The following is a 26,261-nucleotide window of genomic DNA, read 5'->3' on the forward strand; positions in this document are numbered from 1 at the left end:
TGGGAGAGAGCAAGTCTTGTACAGTGAACAGCTTGACTATTGTTAAAAACTATTCAGAGATGCATGTTAAAGGTGGTTGGACCAGCTTTTTTAGGATCATCAGCATAGTTACAGAGATCTCTGCAGTGGGATTTTACAGTGGAGGAGAGTGATTGCAATTCCAAATACAGCATAGACAAGTGGGACTTTATAGCCAAGGAGCAAAGTGGGATCAGTGGATGGAAAATTAGTGAGCAGGTAGAATAGATTCTGCCTAAACTTAATAGGATTTTTGCTTAAGATAGGCCTAGTGATCAGATGTTGGAGGATGACGAACCTGATCAGGTACTAAGGATATATGGTGGGGGGGGGTAAGGTGGGGAGTGGGAGGAGGTATTCTGAGTAAACAAACTTTGTGTTCTTCCTAAAATTATATTTTATAAGAAAGTGTACCAGTGAGCTTAAAAGAAGTTTCAAAAGACAGAATACTGTCACTAGGTTTTGCTTAATTGGGACAGAAATATGAATTACAAGATTGTATGAATGAGTCCAGCTTATGAAAAGATGAATGATATGATTAAGAGCTTGCATTTCATTTTTAAGTGATTAAATGTCACAATTATAGCAATCATAAGAATACTTCTATGCTAAATAAGTACTGGCCTAAAATACTTTTCATGAATTACAAATTAAAAATACAATTTTTCTTAGCTTCCAATAGGGAGTATTGTACTCAAGCTGTGTTTTGTTATGTAAAATCGTGTCTTAGAGAAGTTGAAGATAGTGAACATGACGTTTTTGCAATAGTCCTGGTGGAAACTATTTAGGAGCCATCTTAAATGACCATTCTGAAAGATAATGATCTACCACTGTCAACTTCAGCTGGAAAAAAAAATGAATTTGTTGATAGATTGGATATGAAAATAAGAAATAAAGCCAAAAGATAAGCTTGTGTGATTAGGATGGTGATGGACAGTTACAAAGTTAAAAAAAAAAAGAAATTTAGAGGCTAAAGCAGCTGTTATATTTGTTGTTACAGGCAGGTTATATTTCCTGTGTTGTATCACTATCTTTTAGTGATATCCTAAAGAAATTTAAGAGAGGAGAATGACTATAAAACAGAAACATTTGGAGGTATAATAATAATGATAATAATTCATGGTTTATCATTGCTTTGGAGGGTACCTAGCACTCCAAATAAAAATCTTGCAATAATTCAGCAACAGTTTATTTTGGAAATTCCTAATGATGGAAGTTTTTGGATACCTTTTATATTTTGATAGCTGAATGATTCCAAACATTTTAGAATATTCCTTTATGTAAGAGATTTTTCTACTTAGATGTGTCATTTATGAAAAGTTTTTGTTCAAAATGTTTAAGACTATAATAGTCTCTCTCTTTTAACTTGAGAACTATCCTGACAAAAAAATACCTTGATCTTTCAGCAGTGGTAATTCTCTGCTTGAAATAGTTTTTTACTCTTGGCTTCTATGATGCCATGTTTTCTATTTTAGTTGGTTTCTCAGTTTCCTTTACCTGAATTCTACTTACAGTGTTTGTTAGGTATTGCTTCTCCTATACTTAAGTGTTCACTTTATATTAAAATTTAAGGTTAGCCATTAATTCTGTAGCAAGAGCACCTTTACTTTGTAATACTTTGTAACTTTGGTTTCTCTTACAAACTTTTTTGTAGGTAATGATTTTACATGACTTTGGAACTGGTCTCTAGTGGGACGCTGTGGGAGGATGAACACAGAAGAGCTGGAGTTATTGAGTGACTCTAAATACAGAAATTATGTAGCCGCAATTGACAAAGCACTAAAGAATTTTGAATACTCCAGTGAATGGGCAGATTTGATATCAGCACTTGGAAAACTTAATAAGGTATGTCTTTATACATTTCTTTAAAAAGCAAAACTCAGAAATTGCTATCTATACTTCCTGGATTTCCTTTAATGTTGAAATAAACAACATAACTAAACCTCAGAATTACTTTTGTTATTGCTATTATGCTTCATGAGTTTATACCAAAGTAGTCAAACAAAGCTAAGCAAATATGCTAAACAAAGTATTGACAAGGTTCTACATTTGAGCATCAGTTATGATTATCAAGTTCCTGGCAGCAAAATGGAAAACTACCTATGGAAAGCAATAACTACTGTGTCTTTCCAAACAGCATTGGAAAGAAAACATTTATATTCAAGCAAGCCTTAGTTATAGTTAGTACTTTTACAAAAGTGATAAACATTTGCTTAGACCTTGGAGCACTGAGACTTGAATGATTCTTCTTAACATGTTTAGTTTTTAGCCACTATTATTATAATGGCACTACCTGTCAACTCAGAGCTTTGAATTTTCAAAGCTGGTTTGAAATAGGATAGTATTATTGAACTTAATCTAAAAATGTTTTAGTATAAAATTTTATTGTTTACTAATAACAATAAATTTTATTTCATATTTTGGAACTCAAATACTTTTAGCAATGGTGCTGTGTTTTTTGCTTTATTTCATTTTACTTCATATTAGAAATTATTGAAGCATTTTGTGTTATATATCACTAAATTTCCTTCTGTAACAATACTTCTGGTAATAATTATAATTTTTCTTAAAATACATGTAAATATTGACTCTTGGCTCCTGTGTCCAAAATTCAATTAATATTCCAGAAGTGAAAAACAGCTAGTTTGAAGAAAAAAAAACATTTTTCATATCTGTATTCTTTTTTTTGAAAACATTATTTATTTATGCATATAAGAACTGGGATGTAGGCCAGAGGTGCAGGGGGCGAGAAAATTCACCATAGACAGTGGAGAGCAGAACAGGCATCTCTGCTGAAATTCACTGCTGAGGGGAGCAGCAGGTGAGTCAGGAGAGGTCTGCTGTGCCATGTGAGTCAGCTCCCAGACTAGGGATGGAACTTGTGCTGCAGTGGCTGAGGATAGCTTGATTGTGCTGAGACTAACCCCTGCGCCACCAGGGAGGTCGCCATATCTGTATTCTTAACAGTATTTTGTCCTTCATTTGCTTTTGATTTAAGATCTAATTTTATTTGCTATTCATTACATCTATTTTAAAACAGAATTAAAAACTTGTAGTGGGAATAACATTGAAATGTTATCTCTAAGTTGACCTTAGTTAGAACCTCCACTTTTTTTTTTTAATGAACTAACACTGACTCTTCTGCTATCTTGCCTATGGCAGACCTTTTGTGTATTTTAATTAAACTCAGTACTTTATTTTGTAAAATAAAGGACTGTATTTTTTCCAAATTCCAGTTCCAGTATATTGTTCTTGTTAGCAGGCAACCCTGGAAATAAAAGAGGTACCCCAGTTTGTGAGCCCTCACCTGTGTGCTCAAAAGCAGGCACGCAGGCATGCAGAGAAAAAATTTTAAAAAGGTTTTATTTACAAGGGGAGTGAGAGGAATGAGAATAGAGAGAGAAGATAAAATGGCCAGCATGTGGCTAGATGCTATGCTACCAGCAGTACCAAGGTGCAAGTTAAGCTGAAAAAGCAAGAAAGCATAACTGACCTGTCTTCTGGCTTTGAAAGGTCAACATGACTGCTCATTTCTGACCCTAGTTCCCAGCAGTCCCATTTCTGTCCCCTCTACCCTGCTCAGAAGGTTCATGTCATGCTGGGCATTGTAGTGAGGTGTTCAAGGCTCCAGAGATGGGAACAAAGAGTCCACAGCATCTAGCCATCTCAGTCCGCTGGCTGCAGAGGATCTGAGCTGTGCTGGGCTGTTCTAACATTCTGAATGTTCCAGCCATGCCAGGCTGCTCTAACTGAATATTCATTTTATAACATTTCATCAGCACTTTACCATAATACTTTGAGGAACTACATTTATAATTTCTTTTTGCTATTTAAATAATCTCCTTTAGGTAGTTTGTAAGATAGTCTCTTCAGTAAATTCTATACTGACCATTATCAAATGTTACAGTTAAATAAATAAAGCAAAATGTGTTTGTTCTAGTTGGGAAATTAAGAAAATAAAAGCAAATGGTGATTGTCATCTCATGGAGATTCATGTAAGCATTAAAGTTGCTTGTAATAATATGATGTGCTAAGACCGTGGTTGCCTCTTCTCCAACTACATACATATGTTGAAATTTGATTTTCTCCATATATTTCAGTGTGATTTGCAAAAATTAAAAACAATGCCCCTCCTGAGTAAAATTATTTTGGAAAGTATTTTTCTATAAAACTGTTATTTCTATTAACATATAATAGGTTTTTAAAAACAAATTAATATTAATACTTTTATAATCCTCAGCTTCAGTTTAAATATGATAGCTGTAACTGGCAGAAGCAAAGTTCTTTGACAACCTAATTTTTTAGAGTATAACAAAATCCTATAAGGATTTTTTTTATTAATACTGTGCTAGTAAAATGAAATAAAATATAATATTTTTGTTTTTCTCAACTGAATTGGAATGTTTTCTTCAAAGGTTTTACAGAATAATGCAAAGTACCAAGTAGTACCCAAAAAGCTGACCATAGGCAAACGCCTCGCTCAATGTCTGCACCCAGCATTACCAGGTGGAGTTCATCGGAAAGCACTTGAAACATATGAAATTATCTTCAAAATTATTGGACCTAAGCGACTTGCCAAAGATCTTTTTTTATATAGGTAAGAATAACTCCACTACCTACTTACATAAAAATAAAAATATTTTTAACTATTTTATGCTTTTTTTCAATAAAAGTAAAAGATTGAATAATGGAATTTTTCAATTCCATTGAATATTGAATTCTTAATAATGGAAGGTTTTAGAGATCTTACACATTTCAAGAGTTAAATGATTCCAAAAATTTGAGTATTCCTTAATGTAAGATATTTTTTCTACTTAGATGTCATTTATGAAAAGTTTTTGTTCAAAATGTTTGAGTCTATAATAGTCTCTCTTGACAAAAAATAAGATACTTTGATCTCTCAGCTGCTTTTAATATAGTTGAGTCATTTTCTACTTGAAATAGTTTCTTAGTTTTCATTTCTGTAATGCCCTGTTCTCTATTTTAGTTGTTTTCTGACTCCTTTACCTGAGCTCTACATTTGGAGTTTCTTAGGGTTTGCTTAGTCCTATACTTAGGTTTTCATTTTATATTCTCTCTTTGGATACACTTATCCAGAACCATAATTTATCTTTTATTTGTTGACTCATAAATTAATATTACTAATGTTGGCTTCTGTTTTAAATTCCTGTTTTACTTGCCATCTCTGTGTTGGATCAAGGCAACTAGAACTCAGTTCCATTATGAACCCATCTTCTTCAGGCCTTCTGCAGTCCACTAATGCTCACTAAAGGTCACTCTAATCTATCCTTTTACACAAGCCTAAAACCTGAGAGTTGCCCCAGTCAGTCTAGGAGTCACCCCTCCAACAAAGAGGAAGTAAGGGAGCAGGAATTATTTTGTCAGAGCAGCTGTGCAAAGATCTAGACAAGTAAGGAGACCATGGAGGTTCTGAAACAAAACTGAAAGGAATTCTCCAGGATTGATAGAGCAGAGGATGCACTACAGAGCTACAATTGGTAAACAGATATGGACTGTATGGAACTGTGTAGTAGCAAGATGGCAAAAGCCACCTTAAGCAGTTAGACTTGACCTGAAAGGAAATGAATGCAAGATTGTATTGAGGACAGTTACTTCAGCGTAATACTAAAGTAGTATGATCAAGATATGATGGCAGTCTCTTTTAAGAAACTGGTGGAGATGGAGATACTCAAAAAGTATCCACAAGAGTGACTTGAAGAAAACACTTGGTGATTCATTGCAAATTAAAGTAGGTTTTTAAAGAGGGTCAAGGATCACTCCTAGATTTATAGTTTGGGTCACCTTGATCCATATTGTGAAATGGAAAATTCAGGGGAAGGAACAGATTTGGGGGATGAGGAGGGAAGAGTCTGTTTAGAAGTTGTGAAATTTGAAGATCTGTGAAATCGCTAGATAAGTACTGGGTTTATGAATGTGAAGGTAGGTGAAACGTGAGTTGGATTAATAGATGAAATCATCATTTTTTAAGCCAATCAGTATCACTTCATCAAAAATAAATAAAAGATTTATATATACACAGGTACATATGAATTGATATTTTGTGGTTATTTTGATCCTCCCCTTCCTTTTTTTATTTCTTTGAAACAGTTCTGGATTATTTCCTCTTCTTGCAAATGCTGCCATGTCTGTTAAACCAACATTGCTAAGTTTATATGAGATATACTACCTGCCTTTGGGTAAAACACTGAAGCCTGGTCTACAAGGATTGCTGACTGGTATTCTTCCTGGCTTAGAAGAAGGATCAGAGTATTATGAGAGGTAAGATGATATTGTTATTGGTGCAGCTAAATAAGGAAAAGGCATGGATTTGATAGTAATTATCCTTAGATCATTAATGTTTCAATGTCAAGAAATTATTCTAGACTCATCAGTATAATACCCGAAGATTTTCTGTAGCAAAACAACCATTGTATATGTAGTTTGCCTATCACGCTGAAATTATAGCTATATAGTAGAGCACACACTTGGGAACTAGATGGACTGGTTTCAAATCCTGGCTTGACAGACATTGTGTGAACTTAGGAAAGCTTTTTCAACATTTCTGAACTTGATTCAGTTTCCTCATCTATAAAATAAGTGGAATAAGTGGAAAAATCATTGTGTTAATGAAGTCACATGGTCCAGTACCTAGCACATTTCACAAAATATGCTCAAAAAACTGTGCCCCATAATTTAAAATGATACAACAGATAGGACATTTAGATTAGTTTTTAAAATGGGAAATTGCACCCTGTGCCAATACTTTTTTTAATTATTAATGGTGGGAAGTAGCTTAGCATCAAGTGCATTGTTGTTTCACTAGATGTTGACATGATGCTATTGATAATTTAACTTCTCAAAGAAAGTTAATCAATCTGTTTTAGAGCTTGTTATTACTTTGGAAGTTAGTGGTTATAGATAATGCATGATAACATTAAGTATCTTTATTATTACTGATTCTTTCCAAAAAGGAAATTGAGTTGAGGTGGCAAAAATAGAAAATAGTAAACTTGTTTTATGCACATACTTAATGATTTAAATTTTAAAAATTCTAATGCATTGACCAGTTACTCTATTTTATTGTATTTCATCTGTTCCTGTAATGCAGTAAAAATCTAATTCTCAAAATATTGGGTCCCCTTATCAGCTACCTTGAGAAAAAATATTTTTGTCCCCAAAGGTTATTATTTGCTTTTATTTACTTTTTTTACTTACTTGCCTACAATTTTAGAAAAATAACATGAGATTATTTCATTTAGTCTATGAGTCAGTTTTGTTTTTAATTGTTATAGTAATTTTCCTAAGTGAAGTATAGAATCAATAACACTTTAAAACTCTACTAGTTAAAATTAAAAAATTAACGTAGAAATTGATTTATGACCTTTATGACTAATATTCCTATGATGTATCTTGTTACGTGTCTTAGTCTGTTTTGACTGCTCTAACAAAATACCACAGTCTGGGTAGCTTATAAACAACAGAAATTTATTTCTCATAGATCTGGAAGCTACAAGTCCAAGATAAGGTGCCAGCATGGTTATGTTCTGGTAAGAGCCTTCTTCCTAGTTCATAGCTGGAGCCTTCTCTGTATCCCCATGTAGTAATAGGGGTTAGGAGAGCTATGGCTTTTCTGTCCTGAGAATATTATGCTCATTCATCAGGACTCCACCCTCATAATTTAAATATGGACCAAAGGCTCCACCTCCATCACTTTTGATGGTCTTAACATGAATTTTGAGGGGACACAAACATTCAGACCACAGCATTATGTTTTGTTCAATATGCCACAAAAGTTCTATAAAAGAATTTTTAAGCATGTTCTTCTTTAATAGAAAAAATATAGGTAAACTGAAGCCAGTAGAGATTATAGTGTTAGTTTATTAATCATAAAGCAAATAACAGTAGAATTCATCATCAGATTCTTTTGATTCTAAAGCTACTGTACTTACAGTGTAATAGTTTTATATATAGTTTATACATCAAAAGTAATTACTATATAAGTGCCCTAAATAAAACAATAATGCACCCTTGATTTTTTTCACCTAATTCATTAAAATTGTGATTTATGAATTTATAATGTCAAAGAGAAGGAAGCATTTGGAAATGTCCTTTAAGATTTTTGTAGAAATCAATAAAAAATATGTTTTGCTATAGGATTGCTGTTAACTAAAATTTATGTGGTATTTACCAACCCTCTGAGGTGGATAGGACTTGTGTTTTTGTTGTCTTTATTTTACAGTTGAGGAAACTGAACTGAAGAAAGATCATTATTTCCCCATATTACATAGCTAGTAAATGGTGGAGCCAGGACTTAATTCCAGTCCTCTGACCCTAGAGAATATGCTTTTTCCACTCTGTCACACTTACCTCTAGGCAGACGTATTATTATACCATGGATGTTTTCACATATTCGAGAAGATAATAATAATTTATTTTTAACAATGTGAAACTAAATTTTTTCCTTCTTAAACCACTTTGTTTTGTACCCCAGAACAAACACATTGTTGGAAAAGGTTGCTGCTGCAGTGGACCAGTCAGCGTTCTACAGTGCCCTCTGGGGTAGTCTTCTCACCAGTCCTGCTGTGCGTTTACCTGGAATCACATATGTTCTTGCCCATTTGAACAGGAAGCTGTCTATGGAAGATCAACTTTATATAATTGGCAGTGATATTGAGTTAATGGTAGGTCTATACATGGTTGCTCTCGTAACCAATACTTCTTCAGAGCCAAGCACACTATTTATAACAGATACTGAGAATTGTGTCATAAACAAAGTTTCTGTTTTCATGGAACTGATAATTTTCATCAAGGAAATTTATAAAAGGCCAAAATAATCAGTAACTATTGATTTTAAAAGTTTCAGGTTTTTTTATGGAAAACTAATTGTTCATATTACATCTGCTGTTATCCCAGTGGTCTTTATTGTCATCTTGCTGACTGATCAGACCAAGTCATAATTCATTATAATATTCCAAAGTGGACCTTCTCTTTAAGCATATATTTTTTAATAGGAATGATGGATTTTAGACAAAATGATAGTTGGATTCTAAATAGGATTTGTGTAAAAGGATGTAGTACTAAAGTACAGTGAAAGATACTAGGAAAAAAACATGTTCACATTGATTACATGCTTATGCTTTTCATATTGACAGAGCTATAATATCCCCTCAGAATTTTCTAACAAAGCAAAGTTGATGGGGATAGATACCCTATTTGAAATAGCTCAGGTTGATGACTCTGTTACTTTGAGTGTTCAAGCTGCTACCCCTTCTCTTTTGCTTCTGTCTGAATTTTCCAGTTTTCCTATTTACTTACAGCCTCATCAAAGTTGAATCTGAGGAACATGTAGGTAGCAAAATTAAAGCAAGGTAATTCTAATATTTTGGGAACTTTGAGAAATGTTGATGAGACAGAATATTTAGAATTAATATAGAAACTAGAAATTTTCACTTAATTTCATCCACAATTCATTATGATTAATTTTTATCAAGTCTAATTTATGTTTTTTTCTCTAGTTACGCTTTTATTGTTAGATATTATTTAAGAAATTATGTCTAACCCTAGGTCACAATGTATGTTTTCTTCTAATGTATGTTTACATTTACAATGGATGTTTACATTTATAAATGTAAATGTTATTTTCTTCTAATGTATGTTTACATTTATGAGAAACTAAACTGTTTTCCAGAATAGCTATACCATTTTTATGCATATCTCGCTGATGTATTATTATGTTTTTGATTTCATAGACATTTCAAACAAGTCACTTTTCTTTAAAACACAAATTCCGTAATTGGAAAACTATATGCAACACATCACAGTCAAAGGACTAATCTTCCTAGTATTCAAAAAGCTACCATAAATATTGACAAGTAGAAAAATGAAATAATTCAAACATAGAAAAGATGCTCAACATTATTATAAGAGAAACAATTTTTTTGTTTTTTGTTGTTTTGTATTTTTTTATTTTATTAAGAAAAAATTTTAAGCTACATATGAAAACTGGCATTTTCATATATCAGATTTGCAAAAATAAGATATATGAGTAAAAGTGAAAAATGAAATTGTTACACATAGCTGATTGGAATGTAAATGTATATAATCTCAATGGAAAAGTTTACACTATACATCTCAATTGCAATCGAGTATCTCCATAACTTGGCAATTCTTTTAGGGACTTATCCTCAGGCGTACTTGTATTTTACAAAAATATATTGCAACATTATTTACAATAGTAAATGTTTATGCACAGAATAACTATTCATCATTGGGAGCCTAGTTAAGGAAATTAAGATTTATCTATGAAATAAAATGTCTTTGACCAAAAAAATACAGTGAAGCTCTTTATGTAGCAATCTACATTGCTACATAAAAGAGCTTGAGATATATGCATGTGTGTTTTTACTTATATTTGCAAAATATAGTGATAATACTGGTTGGTTGCAAAAAAAGGAAATTGGGTGGTTAGGAAACAGCTATTGGAAAGAACTTTTTTTGCTTTCTTTTATGCACCTTAATGTTTTAAACCATCATAGTATAACTACCTATTCAAAATAGTGTAAATACATTTAATAATTGATAAGATTCTCAGAAGCAATCTTTTAATTTATTGACTCAAACAAAATTGTTACATTTTCGTGGTAAGTATTTCTCAGTGTAATAGACAATGAATATTAAAGCCTCTCTTATTTCAGGTAGAAGCTGTAAGTACTTCAGTGCAGGACTCAAGTGTACTTGTACAGAGAAGCACACTGGATCTCATACTCTTCTGTTTTCCATTCCACATGAGTCAGGTAAAAGATTAATGCTAATGTTAATGTGAGGCATTCTTTGGAATATTGTAGAGCTTTAATATGTATTTATTTTACTAAATGGATTTAAGTTGTATTATTTTGCTTTATAAACCAGCAAGTACATAGAAAACAAGTTTCCTTTTAAGGAATGTATGAAAATTTTGAGGAAAAATTATTTGTTGATTTGTATAAAAACAATATAAAAACTAAATATATAAAAATAAAAATAGGAAATTGAAATAGGTTTTTTCTTACCTTTAAAAAGGTCCTGATCTATAAAAAGCAAAAGGTAATTCACTGTCAGTTCTAAATGTGCCAACACTTGAGACTCAGGCCTTTTACTCAATTATTCTCTCTGTTTTGTTATTCTGGTTTCTGGTTTTGTGGTTTTGGGATGTGTATCAGGTCTTTAGCAGAGTTGGCTATAATTTGAAGGTCAATTATTTAGTCACTAATTACCTAGTACTTTTATTACAAATGAGAATAAGTAACTTGACAGATTGTAAAATGGAGTTCCATTGTTGGACTTAGTGTACTCAATTTTAAAGAAGACATTAATTCTTTTTGTGTTCTAAATCTTCATGAGGAGAGATGTAATGCACACCATTATGTAAACATTAAGATATGGAGAATTTCTACCTTGGAAAAGTAAGTTTCTTTCTAAAAAATGTCACTGGCAGAAAAAGACTGTTATTTGGGGGTTTTGTCAGAATTGTGGTTAGTCGATAAGAATTTTCAATACGATTGGCTATATTTATATTTTTATTCAATTTTAATTTGAGTTATTAATAATTGAAGAATTTGCAGTTCATTTTCTATATTGTCCCTAAAACTACCCAGTTTCTATTGATACTCTCCATCCTTAAACCAGGGTTTTTCATTTTGCCCTTGCTTTTCACAGAAATACCCACTGGAATATCTAAATGTGCTACCAACCACAAAGAGTCCTTTGCTTGGTATGTGTCAGTCGATTGACCAGGCCAAGTAGAGATTCATGGCCAAGAGAATTTCATTGTTTGAATCAAATAAGGAGACAAAGAAATCACTCCCAAAGCACTGTCTCCCTTTCTGAAAGGGAGTTTATAAGATTGTTGTTATTTGGACAGATTAGGGCAGGGGAAAGTATCTAGAATCTCGACTGAACTGGTGCAGTGTAGTTTCAGGACCAGATAATGCTTCTGCACATGGATCACTTGTTTAGAAAATGGCCTTTAAGGGCCCCTTGGGGTGGGAATTTTATTGTGCAAATGGAGGTTAATGAACCTAAGGTAATTTTAGGTCATCCATGGTTCTTTCTGGGCTTATTTCATTAAGGTTTAACCAGTTTGACCTGAATGTATGACAGACCCAAACAGCTCCTAATAGCTTTCAAGATTTTTCTGTGGTAACACAGATCTGCTTTGTTAACCTTCCTTCTGGGTAACAAATGTAAGCTTAAACTTAACCATAGAGGAGTGTGCCAACAGCCCACAAAGTGAAAATGATTTTTTTCGTTTTTAAAGCTTCATTAAAGAAAACGAAGAATATGCTAAAGAAATGTTTGCAGCTCAACTGCCTAAGATAATTATCTTCTAGACCTTTAACTGAAGAAATTTATTGACCTTTCTCACTGCTTTCTTCCTTTCCATATATTCAACATTGTTAATCCTTCAGTATAATGATAGTGGTCTCACCAAGATCAGAGTAATTAAGTCATAATAGACTTAAGTTGTTAAGAATTTGATTTAGTAATATCACTAGACTATTGTTTCTCAACTAATTTTCAGCCAGTGCATCCTTCCATATTTTACTCTACCACCCCTGTTTTCATACTAGCCAAGATTTTCTTCAGTCATACTTTCTTAATGAACTTTAAACTGGAGGTTAAAATAAATCAGTTATAGTTATACAACTAAATCGTTTCCTAATCTGTAAAGTTAAAGTAACAATTCCTATGTTTGAAAGATCAAGTAAGTTCATCTGTAAGTACCTTGTAAGTCTTGAAGTTTTGGAAGGTGTTGGAAGGTATTCCTTTTTAAAACAGAAACAAAAGTAATGTGTTTTTATGCAATTTAGCACAATCACATTCCTGACTTTTTCAGGCCACTCGACCAGACATGATCAGGATCCTGTCTGCAGCCCTTCATGTTGTTCTAAGGAGGGATATGTCCCTGAACCGAAGACTCTATGCATGGCTTCTTGGTAGGTGTGTGTTTGTATATGGTCTTACGGGACCATGGAAGGAGGGAAATTTCCCATACATAAATAATATCAAATGGGTTTAAAAGGACTATAAAATATGAGCACTCTAATTGTGTATTCTGTGAAAAGCTTCTTCGTCAATCCATAGGTCATGTTCCCTCTTAACAAGATTTTCCCCCCTTCCAAACTGAAAGGTTGTTATATGTATGTGGTATGTAGACAAAGAAGGATAAGCTAATAATGTATATAATTTCCAAATTTGAAGTCAAAAGACTAGTGCTATTCCACACATGATACCAGTCTCTCATTCAGACAGTAATGTACTGTGTACACTTTCTTCTTCCATACTTTTTGTGAGTGTTTGGCTTGTCTTCACAACTCCTTCCTGCCTAGACTAGGACTACACATAATTTTTCTTGGATATCCTGAAACTTCAGTTATTTCCCTGTTCATAAGGTTTTTTAAAATATTGGGATGATTCTGGAACAATACTATAATACTCATATATTGAATTGGTTTCCCTTATTAAACTATCTAAAATGATCTCTCTTGCTGACATTGATTGGGCTACTAACTGGTAAGTGTTTAGTGCTGATTTTGAGATATTTGCTGTTTTGGTATTTAGTAAAAACATAGTTTTGAGAATTTCATTTTAATTTATTTTATAATTTGTTTCCATGGAGGTTTTGATAACAATGGTGCTATCATAGGACCCAGAAGCACTAGACACAGTAATCCTGAAGAACATGCCACTTACTATTTCACAACTTTTTCAAAGGAATTGTTGGTCCAGGTAATGAATGTTTTCATTTTAGTTTTTGGTTATTCACTGGCCACTAGAGTTATATAAAAAATGTCAGACAAAGTCTTGTCTTAATTGAATAATTCATAGTTGAAGGGGTGGAGCAAGACTCGCGTACTAAAAATAAATATAACCAAAAAATAACTACAGTAAAGTAAATAAGTAAATATATACTAACTAGGCTTACTTCTATATAAATCCAGAGATTTTTTTTTTTACATGGATAATTTTTTTATTAAAACACAGTTGTAGCTTCTCACCTGTCTGCCCTAGAAAAGTTGGAGCTTTTCCAAAAATGAGTCAGTACCTGTGTTATTTCTTCTGAAGCCTGGGGAAAAATTTGGGTCACGAAAGGAATCTAAATGTTACAAAATTACTATTATAATAGAAATGTTAAAATGATCCCTATTTAATACTATTTTTACTTCAATTATATTCCAAATAAAAAGAAAATACATGGTATCTGAAGCATTTTTCAATGACTAAGCTTAAAAGAATATAATTAGTTTTGAATCACCAATGGGAAAATAATTACATAATAGCAGATACTGCCATGATGTATTATACTCTGAGGCATGTTGATTATAAATAGAAACTTTTTATCTTTTGGATATGCAACTAAATAACTCATGAATTTATTTTTTTGTACATCTTTAACTTTTCTACTTTTTTCTAGAAAAAAATGTAAATACTGTTTTCTTCTCTTAAGTTAATGTAACCTATTTTTTTTAAAAAATGCTACATTGAAAGAGCCTCAGAAAAGCAAGAGGGGATACAGTAAGGGATGTACCTCCATTACACGTGGTTGTATTTTAAAATATTTGTGTTAAAGAAAAATATTGTTTACTTAAATGGCTATTGTGATTTTTTTCTCTTTTTAAAGGCAATGGTGGGGATCTTACAAGTCAATGGATTTGGAGAAGAGAGCACTTTAATGCAGGATTTAAAGCCTTTTCGTATTTTAATCAGTTTACTGGACAAACCTGAGCTAGGTAAAATACTGTCTTAGGGCATAAGGTCACTTGTGGATGTCTTATATTGTTTTGTAATAAAAATAAGACAAAATCATTACTTAGAAAAATTGCTGTATTTTGAGGTGGCCTTAAATTCAGGTTCTCAACAATTTACCATGTAAAATTTACAACATTAAGAAGATAGAAAATTAAGATGTATATCCAACCAGTATGGGTGTGTGTGTGTGTGTATGTATGAATATACCCTCTACTATATATGTAATGAAGGAGTTATTTTTAAAATGCTGTTTAATCCTGATTACATTACTAAAATTGAAACATTTGTGATCTGGCATTAATATAATGTAGTTCATAAAATTCAAGGACTTGAAAAAAAATTGGGTTATTTTCCTCTACTTCTTCCCTGCACCCCCTTTGTTTTATGTGTTTGCTATATTATATATTTCTTAATTTGTTAGATATATTGAGAAGTTAGTTATTGTATCTGGGACAGAAATTAAGAAGAAAACAAAAAGTATATAATTTTATTAAATTATATGCAGAAGTTATAGCAAATATGTATAAGTTCTTGTACTAACTAGTAAAATAACTTGAGTTTTATCAATGGCTCTTAGAGTTTATTTTAGTTACATGTGACACATGAAGCTCAAGAATTTTTTTAAGGGGAGTGTCATCTGTTATGGTAATAAAGTTTAACCTTGTGATATTTTTGTATTTAAATAACAATAGTAGTAATATAAATATCATTTCATGAAAACTCATATTCTGGGAACTATGCTTACCCACTTTACAAAAATTTCGAATCCTTTTAACATTCTGGCACTATTCTGATTCTAGATGAGGAAAATAAATAACTTGTTTAAGACAACAGAGCTATTAACTGGAAAAACCAGTTCCCCTGATTCTATAATTGTTTTTATGTCAATCTATAGTTAAATCAACATTTGTTTATTTACTATTTTATTCTCAAAATGTGAAATGCAGCTTAGTTTCTGAAAAAAAAAAAAAAAAAAAAAAAGTTTTAATAAAAACACATATTTTAAAGCATTCTTTAATTGGGCCAATTTAAACCAATGCTGATTGTCTAATATGTATATTATTTTAGGGCCTGTAATTCTGGAAGATGTCCTAATTGAAGTGTTTAGAACATTATATTCTCAGTGCAAAGCAGAATTGGATCTTCAGATGGAACCTCCCTTCAGCAAAGATCATGCTCAGTTAAGCAGGTAGATTACCAAAAAATACACCATGACATAAAAAGTGTTCTCATTCATTAATATTCATAAAGTGGACATTGATCTATGAAGTTTGGTATTCTGAATGAGAATATTTGGTTTAAAATATCACTAAATTTGTGTGATATGAACTCTCATAATGATTGCACTAATCTGTCTAGCAGGTGATTAGAATATGATTACTGTATAATAGAACCACTATTTTCCAAAATTTGTTCTCAAACTTATTGGGTTAGAAAACTGAATTTTAGCAGTTAATGTGAAGATATAGATTCTAGGGAATTTATTTACACTCACTAAACTTACAAGATATGAATTGCCACATGTCAGTAATGGGAGTTGTTCTTGCTTTGGTAAGTAGGCCTGGTTATTTGCATGGAATAGTGCTTTATGATGACATGACATACTCAGGATGCCAAATCATAAATCAGAGAAAAATTTGAGCACAGACTTTAAATGAATCAAAGGGCACCATATGTTCTGTAAAAAAATTTTCTCCTAATTTAGTGGTTAATTTTTCTTTCAAGTATACACACATATACACTTTTAAATGCCTGGGACAAGGGATTACGCATTATATATCCTATTCTTTAAGTCAATGACAGCTAAACCTTGACAAAGTCTTAATTTTCATTGCTTCTCTAGTTTAAACAGCCTCTTCTTTTTCGGTTTCATCTATCATAAAATGATAAAGTTTCCAAAAGTACAATGTCTTCTACGTAATTTGCATTTCATTAGTGTTTCTTAGTGAGACTTTTGTGTTTTTTTTCTTCCCCAAGTACACATGGAACATTTCAGATGGGCCATGTTGTACAACATATGTCTCTATAAACTTTAGAGGATTTAAGTCTTATGGAATATATTCTCTGACCACAAAGAAATGAAATCAATTATTAATCACAGGAAGATGTATGGAAAAAAAACTCCTAAATATTTAGGAACTAGATAAAACTCTTTTTTAGTAGATTTAAATTTTTTTTTCCTTAGTGGGATTTTTCAGGTAACCTGGGTGTTCCTAAATCACACTTTTATATATTAAAACATTTTAAGACAGGTTTTGATTTTTGATAAATCTGTTCCCTTATATTTTTTATTTGATGTGTTAATACTGACAACTTTATTTCATTCTCTACTGTCTGATCTTTTATATTTCCCCATAGAGTAATTAGGCTTTTGTGCTGTGATGTGCTAGTTGTTTGACAATACCTCACTATACACAAATAGTTGTTTGAATTATTAGTAACGGTGGTAGGGAAGTGGATAGTTAGTAGACGCAAGAGTTCCCACTTGAAATTACAAAATTATCATTCAATAATAATGGCAAGTTTTGGTAAAAATTATTTACAGTTCTTATCATTTTCTAAGCTAAGAATAATAAATTTTATTTAATCTGTCTTAAGTAACCCTTAACAGCACAAGAAAGCAGACAAAATTCTCTTAGAATTGAGGCTATAAAAATGAAATCATGGGCCTCCCCTGTGGCGCAGCATTGGGCACAGCGCTGTGAAGTTGTCCACAGCCTCTGCAGCGCGGATTCAATTCCTGGCCAGCCAGGGAGATTCCCACATGGCGTGGCAGACCTCTCCTGTCTCGCCCACTGCTCCCCTCAGCAGTGTATTTCAGTCGATCTGCCTGTTCTGTTCCCCACTCTGTCTCTGGTGAATCCTCTCGCCCCCCCCCCACCCCGTGCCTCTGGCCTGTACCCCAGCTCTTGTATAAATAAAATCTTTAAAAAAAAAAATGAAATCACTACTCAGTTTATATGTGCTAAGGGAAACAAAAGAATTCAGTGCCATGTTACTATCAGGCATTCAAAATAGTTCAAAAAGAACTTCCTGTTCTTGTGCTAGAAGCACAGCTGTTCCTTATCTTAATCATACACTTGGGGTATGAAGACTCAAATTTGGGAAAATGACTAATCATAAATAGAGGAAAGTATAAAAAGTTTTTTGCGATTTTTTTTCACCAGCAAAATTTTTAGCAAATAACCTAGGAATATGTACTGCCCTAACAAGATTGTATTCAAATTTGCATGTGAAAAATAAATGTTAATATTTATTGGTTTTTATCTTTTCCTTTTCAGTAAATTAAGGGAAAATAAGAAAACAGCAGAGTTGATTAAAACTGCCAACCTTCTTTTTAATTCCTTTGAGCCTTACTATATGTGGGATTACGTTGCACGTTGGTTTGAAGAATGTTGTAGGTATGTTAACTGTTTCATTCATTTTAATAGCATCCAAAGTCAACCTTTTTAAAAAAATTCTGAGTCTAATGAAAAGAATGTTCTTTTATATGTTCTGCTACTACTACTGACAAATATTAATTATCTAATAGTCATAATCTGGTTCTACCATGTCACTCTAGAACATAAACTCAGTGATCATATAATCTTAGAATTGTAAAAAAGTTTAAAAGATGAGTCACCTACTTACCAGCACAGATCACATTTTTTTTTTCTCTTGAATTTATAGTAATCTAATTTTCACAATTGTAAGCAGCAGATTGATGGCTGTTGCCTCAGCACATTTTCCCAAAATGATTCCCATTTTTAATAACAAAAAAATTCCTTAGTTTCTCTTGTGTTTGTACAGCCATAGAACCAGGCCATATTGTCACTGGTTAACAATCCTTCACTTCATAAGACATACATTTTTTAAAATGTTTTGAAAACCCAAAAATACTAGTGAACCCAAGTGGAGGCTCTTTCTGCACACTAGACCAAGTCCTACCAGGACCAGATTAACCTCTCAAACTTCTGGAGCATATTGTCAAAAACAAGCATGTATAATCTCGAGTGTAGAATATTTAAAAAATATAAATGTCAATGATGTCAAATATTAAAGAAGATTAAGTTATCTTTAATGATTTAGAAAGTTATTTACTTAACAGTTACTGAGCAACCAGTTGAAAAGCACTATTCTAGGCAATAGCCCCTTTCTTCAAAGACCTTATAGTGGGAACAAGTATGACATGCACACACATGTTCCTAGTATTAAACTAAATGTAACAATGCCTTAATAGAGAGATTAGAATGTGGTTGAAATGTAGAGGAATCATGAGTCTTTTTGCCAGCTGGCTCTAGACTAGCCTGGGTTTCCATCTTCATTCACAAATACACATATCCACCCTTCTTTAGCTATTCCTTAAACTATAGCTAACTTTTATGCTATTGATCCTTGTGCTGTTTCTTTATAAAATATTCTTCCTTCTTTCCTGTCTGGTAAGGTCATCCACCTTTCAATAACTTTCCCTGACTCCTTCAGAAGGCCTCCTGTCAGAATCAACTTATTCTACACTGTCACATTGTTGTGTTTGTCTATATGCTTATATATCTTGTTGATTAGGGACTTTGCATCTTCAGAGTGTAGAGCAAGATATAATGTGCATGATGTTGGAGAAATGATTCCTGTCCCTGTATGGGAAGAGGCTTCCTGGAAGAGGTAACAAACCTTGAAGAAAGGATGCATTCTGCCTATGAGAGAAAGAAGTTGGGGCAGGATAGCAATCCTGGAGGGCAAGTTGATATAAACCGAGGGCCAGAGACAAGAAATTAAACAACAAATAATGCATTTTAACTAGGGCAGAATATTAGTAATGGGAGCAATGGGAAAATACCAAAATGTGAGACATGTCCAAAACACTTGAAAGTAGAGAATGGAAGTTTCAGGGAAAGGAGAAGCCTAGGAACCTGGCTTTGAGAATTTTCACCAGAAGTATGCCAGTATCCTGGAGAAAGGGAATATGCTTCATCATGAGAACATTACTTTGTCTTCCCCAATGTTGATTTAGCCCTCACTAAAAAGACAGTATTGTTGTTTTGTGTATCCTTATCACTCAATGATAATAGTATAGTTGATAAATTGAATTTTATCCTTTTAGGAGGACACTGCACGCCAGACTGCAGATTGGGCCTGGAGATAGTAGTGAGTCATCTGAGTTACAGCTGACCAGTTTCTGCTTACTGGTGGATTTTTTGTTGGATATAGTTTCTTTGGTAAGACTACCTTGGTTAAAAAAAAAAAAATTCGGAAAATCTAGTAACAGTTTAAATGTTTCATATTGGATATAAATCTCATGTCTGAATAATTTTATCTTTAAAATTAATTTTTCCCCTTTGGCATAGCTTTTTCTCATAAAACTTTTCATGATTGTCCTGACATACATACATACATAAATACATACACACGCATGTCTTAAGTAATATGTGGAATATATTTCATAATTGCATGTTATTGAAATTTTAAATGGTTAGTATATATAGTATAATGCTGTATTTATATTCATTAATGATTCTGTCTATTAAATGAAAAGTATTGGAAATCTTTTCCTCTTATCTCTTCTCTCAATTCTGCTTTCTTATTTTGAAGCCTACTAGAAGTATGAGAGTACTGTGTCAGGTATGACATTCAGTCTGTTTTTAATTGATTGTTTTCACTTTTGTCATTTAATTTCAGTAATATAACAGATTACATTATTTATAATATATGGGGTTATTTTATAATAAAGGCTTTGAAGTAAATTGAAAATTTGTGATTGGAAATTTAAGTCATTAATAATAAAATGACCATATAATGTTAATTAAGAGCATGATATATAAAATATTGTAGATAAGTAAAATTATTTCCTTTTTTATATAGATTGAAATAAAATAAATAACTTTGGATTATACATTGTTTAAACTTAATTATTTTCCTTTTTTATTTTCAGGAGACTTACATTGAGATTCAGACTGAACATTTGCCCCAGTTGCTGCTTAGGATGGTTTCTGCCCTGACAAGCCATCTCCAGACATTGCACTTGACTGAACTTACTGATTCACTCAGACTCTGTTCAAAGATACTTAGCAAGGTTCAGCCTCCACTGTTATCTGCCAGCACTGGAGGTGTATTACAGTTTCCAAGTGGACAGAACAACTCAGTCAAGGAATGGCAAGATAAAAAGGTAAGCATGTTATTGTTTTACCTGTTAAACCAAATATATTTCTTCAAAAGGGAACAGTTTAAGTTAAATTATTATTTAAATATCAGTATATCTTTCCTAGATCAAATTTGGTGGCAGCAGATTATCTTCTGAGCTTTTGACTCTAATGCATTTTTTATTTTCTGTGTCATCAGTTTGAAGTAGAAATAAAATGCCAGTAACATACATAATTTTTAATTCTCTGGTAGGCACATTTTAAAAAGTAAAAAAAAAAAAAGACAATGAAAACATTTTCAGTTTTATTAAGCCCCAAATAGTTAATATGTTATCCATTTCAACATATAATTAAATGCTAAACTGATATTAAAAAATTAGCCAAGTATTCACATTCCTTTTTGTACTAAGTCATCAATATTCCAGTGTGTATTTTACAATTACATTATATCTTCATCCATATATTAAATTTTTAATAGAAATACTTGATCTATATTTAATTTCATAAAATTTACATTTGAAAAATTAGATTCACATACCAAGCTGTTTTAAACATACTTGAGTTTTCTGATAACTAAATTAAGAAACTAAAGTTTCTGTCAGATCAGCCACATTTTAAATGTTCGGTAGCCACATGTGACCAGTAGCTACCATAATGACAAAGTTTTTACTCTAAATTTCATTGGCTCTTTCTGTATGTGCTATACACTAATTTTTTTTTCTTACATCATAGGTCATCTTTCTATAGCTATTATCCCCCTTAGGTGCAGCCCTCCTACCAATAATCTATCCACATACCACCACCCCCATATCTTCCCTCCCCCATATACTGAATTTTTGATCATACTGTTCTTGAAACCCAGAGTTATTTACTCTTCAATATTAGTGCTATGTTAAAACATAGATTTTTAAATTTGTTTATTTTTTATTAAGATTTTAAATTTCTAGCATATAAGGTTCATTATCTAAATTCTGGATTTGTACAATTGCCCTTTTTCTCAGGGCTTTTTTTTTTTGTTTTTGTTTTCATCCAGGCAAAATATACTATCAGGATGATCTCATGTTTTTCATCAAATTTTAATCATGAAACTTTTTTCCTGGGCCTACCCGGTGGTGCAGTGGGTTGAGCGCAGTGCTGGGAAGCTATCAGCAACCTCCATGGCGCTGGTTCATTTCCCTCCCAGGGAGATTCCCACATGGCATGGCAGACCTCTCCTGTCTCGCCCGCTGCTCCCCTCAGTAGTGTATTCAGTCCTTCTGTCTGTTCTGCTCCCTGCTCTGTCTCTGGTGGATTCTCTTACCCTCCCGTGCCCCTGGCCTGTATTCCCGTGCTTGTATAAATAAATCTTTAAAAGAAAACAAAAAACTGGGCCTCTCCTAGTGGCACAGGCAGTTGAGCGCTGTACTGTGAAGCTGTCCACAGCCTCTGCAGCGCTGGTTTATCCCGGCCAGCCAGCGAGGTTCCCACATGGCATAGCAGACCTCTCCTGTCGCGCCCGCTGCTGCCCTCAGCAGTGTATTTCATCAGTCTGCCTGTTCTGTTCCCCACTCTGTCTCTGGTGAATCGTCTCACCCTCCCGCGCATCTGTCCTATACCCTGGTTCTTGTGTAAAATAAATAAATAAATTAAAAAAAAAAAAAAAAACTTTTTTCCTAAACATATTGTTCTTCATATATAAAATGAACTTGACTGGCCCTCAGTCAATTTCAGTGCCAGGATTATCCTGCATAAACTAATACTTGTCTCTCATTTTCCATTCTACTTGCTTATTACATATATGTGATGTATATTGATTCTCGTTGTTGGAAAATTGTTTGTTACAGCATTTTCCCATAATTTATGTATCTAGGATCTTCTTAATACCTAATACCTAAATGCCTAAAATAGGTTATTACCTGCTGTTGAAGCTTTTTCATTTGAATGAGAAAAGTGTGAGTAAGGGAATGACATTAGCTTTTTCTCAATGGCATATCCAAATATGTGTATATTTACTGTATAGAAAATACCTAGAAGCCCTTATTGATAGATTTAGATAAGGTAAATGGGAACATTCATTCATATTAAATGAAGGAAAATTAAATAATAGCCTTTCATTAAAATATAATAAAATGTAATATGCTTCTTCCCCCATCCTCCCGGTCTCTCTTTGGTTGTCCTGTGGGTTCTTTCCCATTTTTTAACTGAAGCACAATATTATTATTGTTACTGAGATGTCTGAAAATTGATCATATTTGAAAGCTGAAGGCATTTTATATATTCTCTTTATTGAAAGAAATGAGTCTTCAAAAAATTAAAAATCTTATTTTGTCTCTTTGTCTGTAAAATGAGTGCATTGACTCTCTCTACCCAAATATCCAAACCTATAATTCCTTTCCATTTTCAGAAAGACATTTTATTATAAAGTAATCTGAAACATATTTCTATAATATAGTACTGAATATAACTGTGTGCAAGTTTAAATTTATAACTTGTATTATATTTGTGTAATGTCCATTGCTTTATGATCTCTATATTTAAAAAAATACAGAATAACTATAGTAATAAGCTAATGACAATTTTACCATGTAATTGAGACTTTTTTTAAAAGCTGAATTGCACAAAATTTAAATGGTTGTTAACCTTTCAAAGGAGAAAAATTGACAAGAAGTTCATTTCTGATAGTCATCTCTAAGATTTGGCATTGTAATAAAAAAGGATCTGTACTGTTTCAATTATTTACTATGGTAAAAAGAGCCTGAAGTTTTGAATCACCTAATCTGAGCTCTTCTATCTTCTACTAAGCTTATTTGCTGTAACCTTGGGCAAGTTCTTTTTAACTTCCTTGAGCCTCAGTTTTCTTACCTTTGAAGCTGAAAAAAACAGCCTCTCTTCATTCAGCACCCGTTCTGTGTAAGGCACTGGGTATCCAGTGATGAACTAGCTATAGCCTCTGCCCTTTTCAATCCTTTCTTTCTAGTTGGGAGACACATTAAACAAATAATTGCACATTTAATTATAGGTGTGGAAATGTATGAAGGAAAATAAAAAATGCTAGGAACATGGAATATGGGATGACCTGATCTAATTTGGGAGCCAAGGAAGACTTTCTTGAATAGGGATTGAGTGCAGCCCTTGAGAAATACAAATAGAAGTGAAGTGGAAAGAAGAGTGCACTTGGCAGAGGAAAGAGCACGTGTAAAGGCTATTAGACACAAGGGAGTGAAGGGAGGAGACATCTGTTGAGGCAGGCAGGGGCCAGGTCTTATCAGCCTTTTTACTGTACTAAGGCTTTTATTCTTTATCTTAGGAGCAGTGGGAAGACACTGAAGGGAAAAAGGCAGATTTGTGTATTAGAAAAATTACTCTGGCTGCAGTGTGGAGTATGGAACTGAGAAACAAAAATGGATTTGGGGAGACCTGCAGTAGTGCAGGTGAGAGGTGGATATGACTTGTGTTAATAAGATGGGAGAGTGAAGACGGAAATAAATTGATGGATTAGCCATATATAGGAGGAAAAAACAGTAACAGTAATGCATTGTTAAGGGTAATGAGTGATCATTAACTTTCATTCAGTATTTACCAAGTGTTAGGTACTATGCCAAGTGCTTTAAATATACATCTTAATGCTAACAACAACTGTAAAATGTAGGAATTATTGTCATCTCTATTACACAGTTTAGAAAACCGAGGTTTGGGGAGGTTAAATAACTTGCCAAGCTAGCTAATAGGTCACAGAACCTTAGCTGATTCACAACCCAGCACCCTTAACCACAACACTGATGTCAATGTAGGAGGAGAGGTGGAAAAGTTACCTGGAATCACCATTAGGTTTTTATCTTCCTGGTTTGATGACTTGTGTCATTCACTGAAGTAAGGAACTTCTGGTATCACCCAGTTTTGTGCAGCAGAGCACTTAGTGCATATCTGCAGTTTGAATCCATTCAAATTATAGGCTAGTACAATCACCCAAGGAGTTAATGATAATGTACAACTTTTGTTTACTTTGAGTAAACTAGAAAATTTGCTCATTAATTTTATTCATCATATTATTATAAGGGGAGAGAACAGTTAATCCATTGCAGCTATTAACTGGTTCATTTTTTTTGTTTATATTGTAATTATTTGTCTTTTATGTTCTCTATATTATAAATTATTCCTTCCACTCCCAGTACCTAGTACAGTGTCTGGTATATAATATTATTTCATTAGTTGCTTAAATAATATAAGAAACAACAATAATTAAATATTACTTTGTACATTTAGACAAAAATTTCACATTCATGTGAAAAAAGATGATCTATTTAATTTCTAACTTTTTAGATGTTTTTTAACTTGCATATCTCATTCCTTGTTGCATTGCTTAAATATGAGGAAAATGATTTCATGAAGTAGATTATATCAACCTTCAGCTGTTTCAAAACAAGGACATATATTCTAGAAATTTATACATATATAAATCTTGCCCTCAAGAACTTAACCTTATCAAGTGCATGTAGTGAATAATATTGAATGATGACCCTATATTAATATATCCATTAGAATCATGTCAATACTTTCTACCAGTTTTCATAGACACGAATCAATTATGGAAACTGTTTTTAGGTCAACTGAATATTTGGATGAAATTGTGAATAATCTAAAACTGACTTCTTTCAAAATATAGCTATTTCTAATTTTTAATTCCTGTTATGTACGTTTAGCTACTTAACCTTTTGCTCTTTTTAATTTCTATCAGGTATCATCAGTTTCTCTTGAAAATCCTACTGAAGTGTTTGAAGATGGAGAAAATCCACCAAGTAGTCGATCATCAGAGAGTGGATTCACTGAGTTTATACAGTATCAGGCAGAGCACACTGATGACATTGACAGAGAACTGAGTGAGGGACATGGAGCAACTGTCATCCCAATTGGTAGCACATCTTCTGAGACAGAAACAGCCTCTACTGTGGGATCTGAAGAAACTACTATCCAGCCCCCTCCCATAATCACTCAGGGAACAGCAACCCGAAGTGGGAAGACAGTCCAGAAGACTGCAATGCAGTGTTGCTTGGAATATGTCCAACAGTTTCTTACCAGACTTATTAATCTCTATATCATTCAGAGTAAATCTTTTTCTCAGGCTTTGGCTACAGATCAGCAAGGGGATCTCAGTCGAGAGCAAGGAGAGGCTTCAAAATGGGACAGGGATTCACATGGAGATGTAAAAGAGAGAAACATAAGTAAACAAAAAACTTCCAAAGAATACCTTTCCTCCTTCCTTGCAGCCTGTCAGCTATTTCTGGAGTGCTCAAGTTTCCCAGTTTACATTGCTGAGGGGAGCCATACCTCAGAGTTACGTTCTGAAAAATCAGAAACTGGTAAGGT

The 26,261-nt window shown here is 33.0% G+C and overlaps 1 protein-coding gene across 2 annotated transcripts in view; it reads left to right on the top strand.

Annotated features, from left to right (window-relative positions):
* Nucleotides 1-26,261, top strand: part of DOP1A (DOP1 leucine zipper like protein A) — a 72,307-nt gene that overhangs the window by 9,887 nt on the left and 36,159 nt on the right. For both annotated transcript variants that reach the window (XM_054698995.1, XM_054698994.1), the window contains exons 2-14: nt 1,673-1,863; nt 4,434-4,615; nt 6,127-6,297; nt 8,510-8,699; nt 10,713-10,811; nt 12,893-12,992; nt 13,676-13,785; nt 14,678-14,786; nt 15,874-15,994; nt 18,087-18,206; nt 19,883-19,997; nt 20,711-20,944; nt 25,633-26,254. In XM_054698995.1, coding sequence (XP_054554970.1) covers nt 1,726-1,863; nt 4,434-4,615; nt 6,127-6,297; nt 8,510-8,699; nt 10,713-10,811; nt 12,893-12,992; nt 13,676-13,785; nt 14,678-14,786; nt 15,874-15,994; nt 18,087-18,206; nt 19,883-19,997; nt 20,711-20,944; nt 25,633-26,254 — 2,311 coding nt within the window. In that variant the 5' untranslated portion in view covers nt 1,673-1,725. The remainder of the gene's footprint in view (nt 1-1,672; nt 1,864-4,433; nt 4,616-6,126; nt 6,298-8,509; nt 8,700-10,712; nt 10,812-12,892; nt 12,993-13,675; nt 13,786-14,677; nt 14,787-15,873; nt 15,995-18,086; nt 18,207-19,882; nt 19,998-20,710; nt 20,945-25,632; nt 26,255-26,261) is intronic.

This window comes from Talpa occidentalis, unplaced genomic scaffold (assembly GCF_014898055.3).
Source record: "Talpa occidentalis isolate TD23 unplaced genomic scaffold, MPIMG_talOcc4v2.1 talOcc4.2, whole genome shotgun sequence".
Taxonomy (NCBI): Eukaryota; Metazoa; Chordata; class Mammalia; order Eulipotyphla; family Talpidae; genus Talpa; species Talpa occidentalis.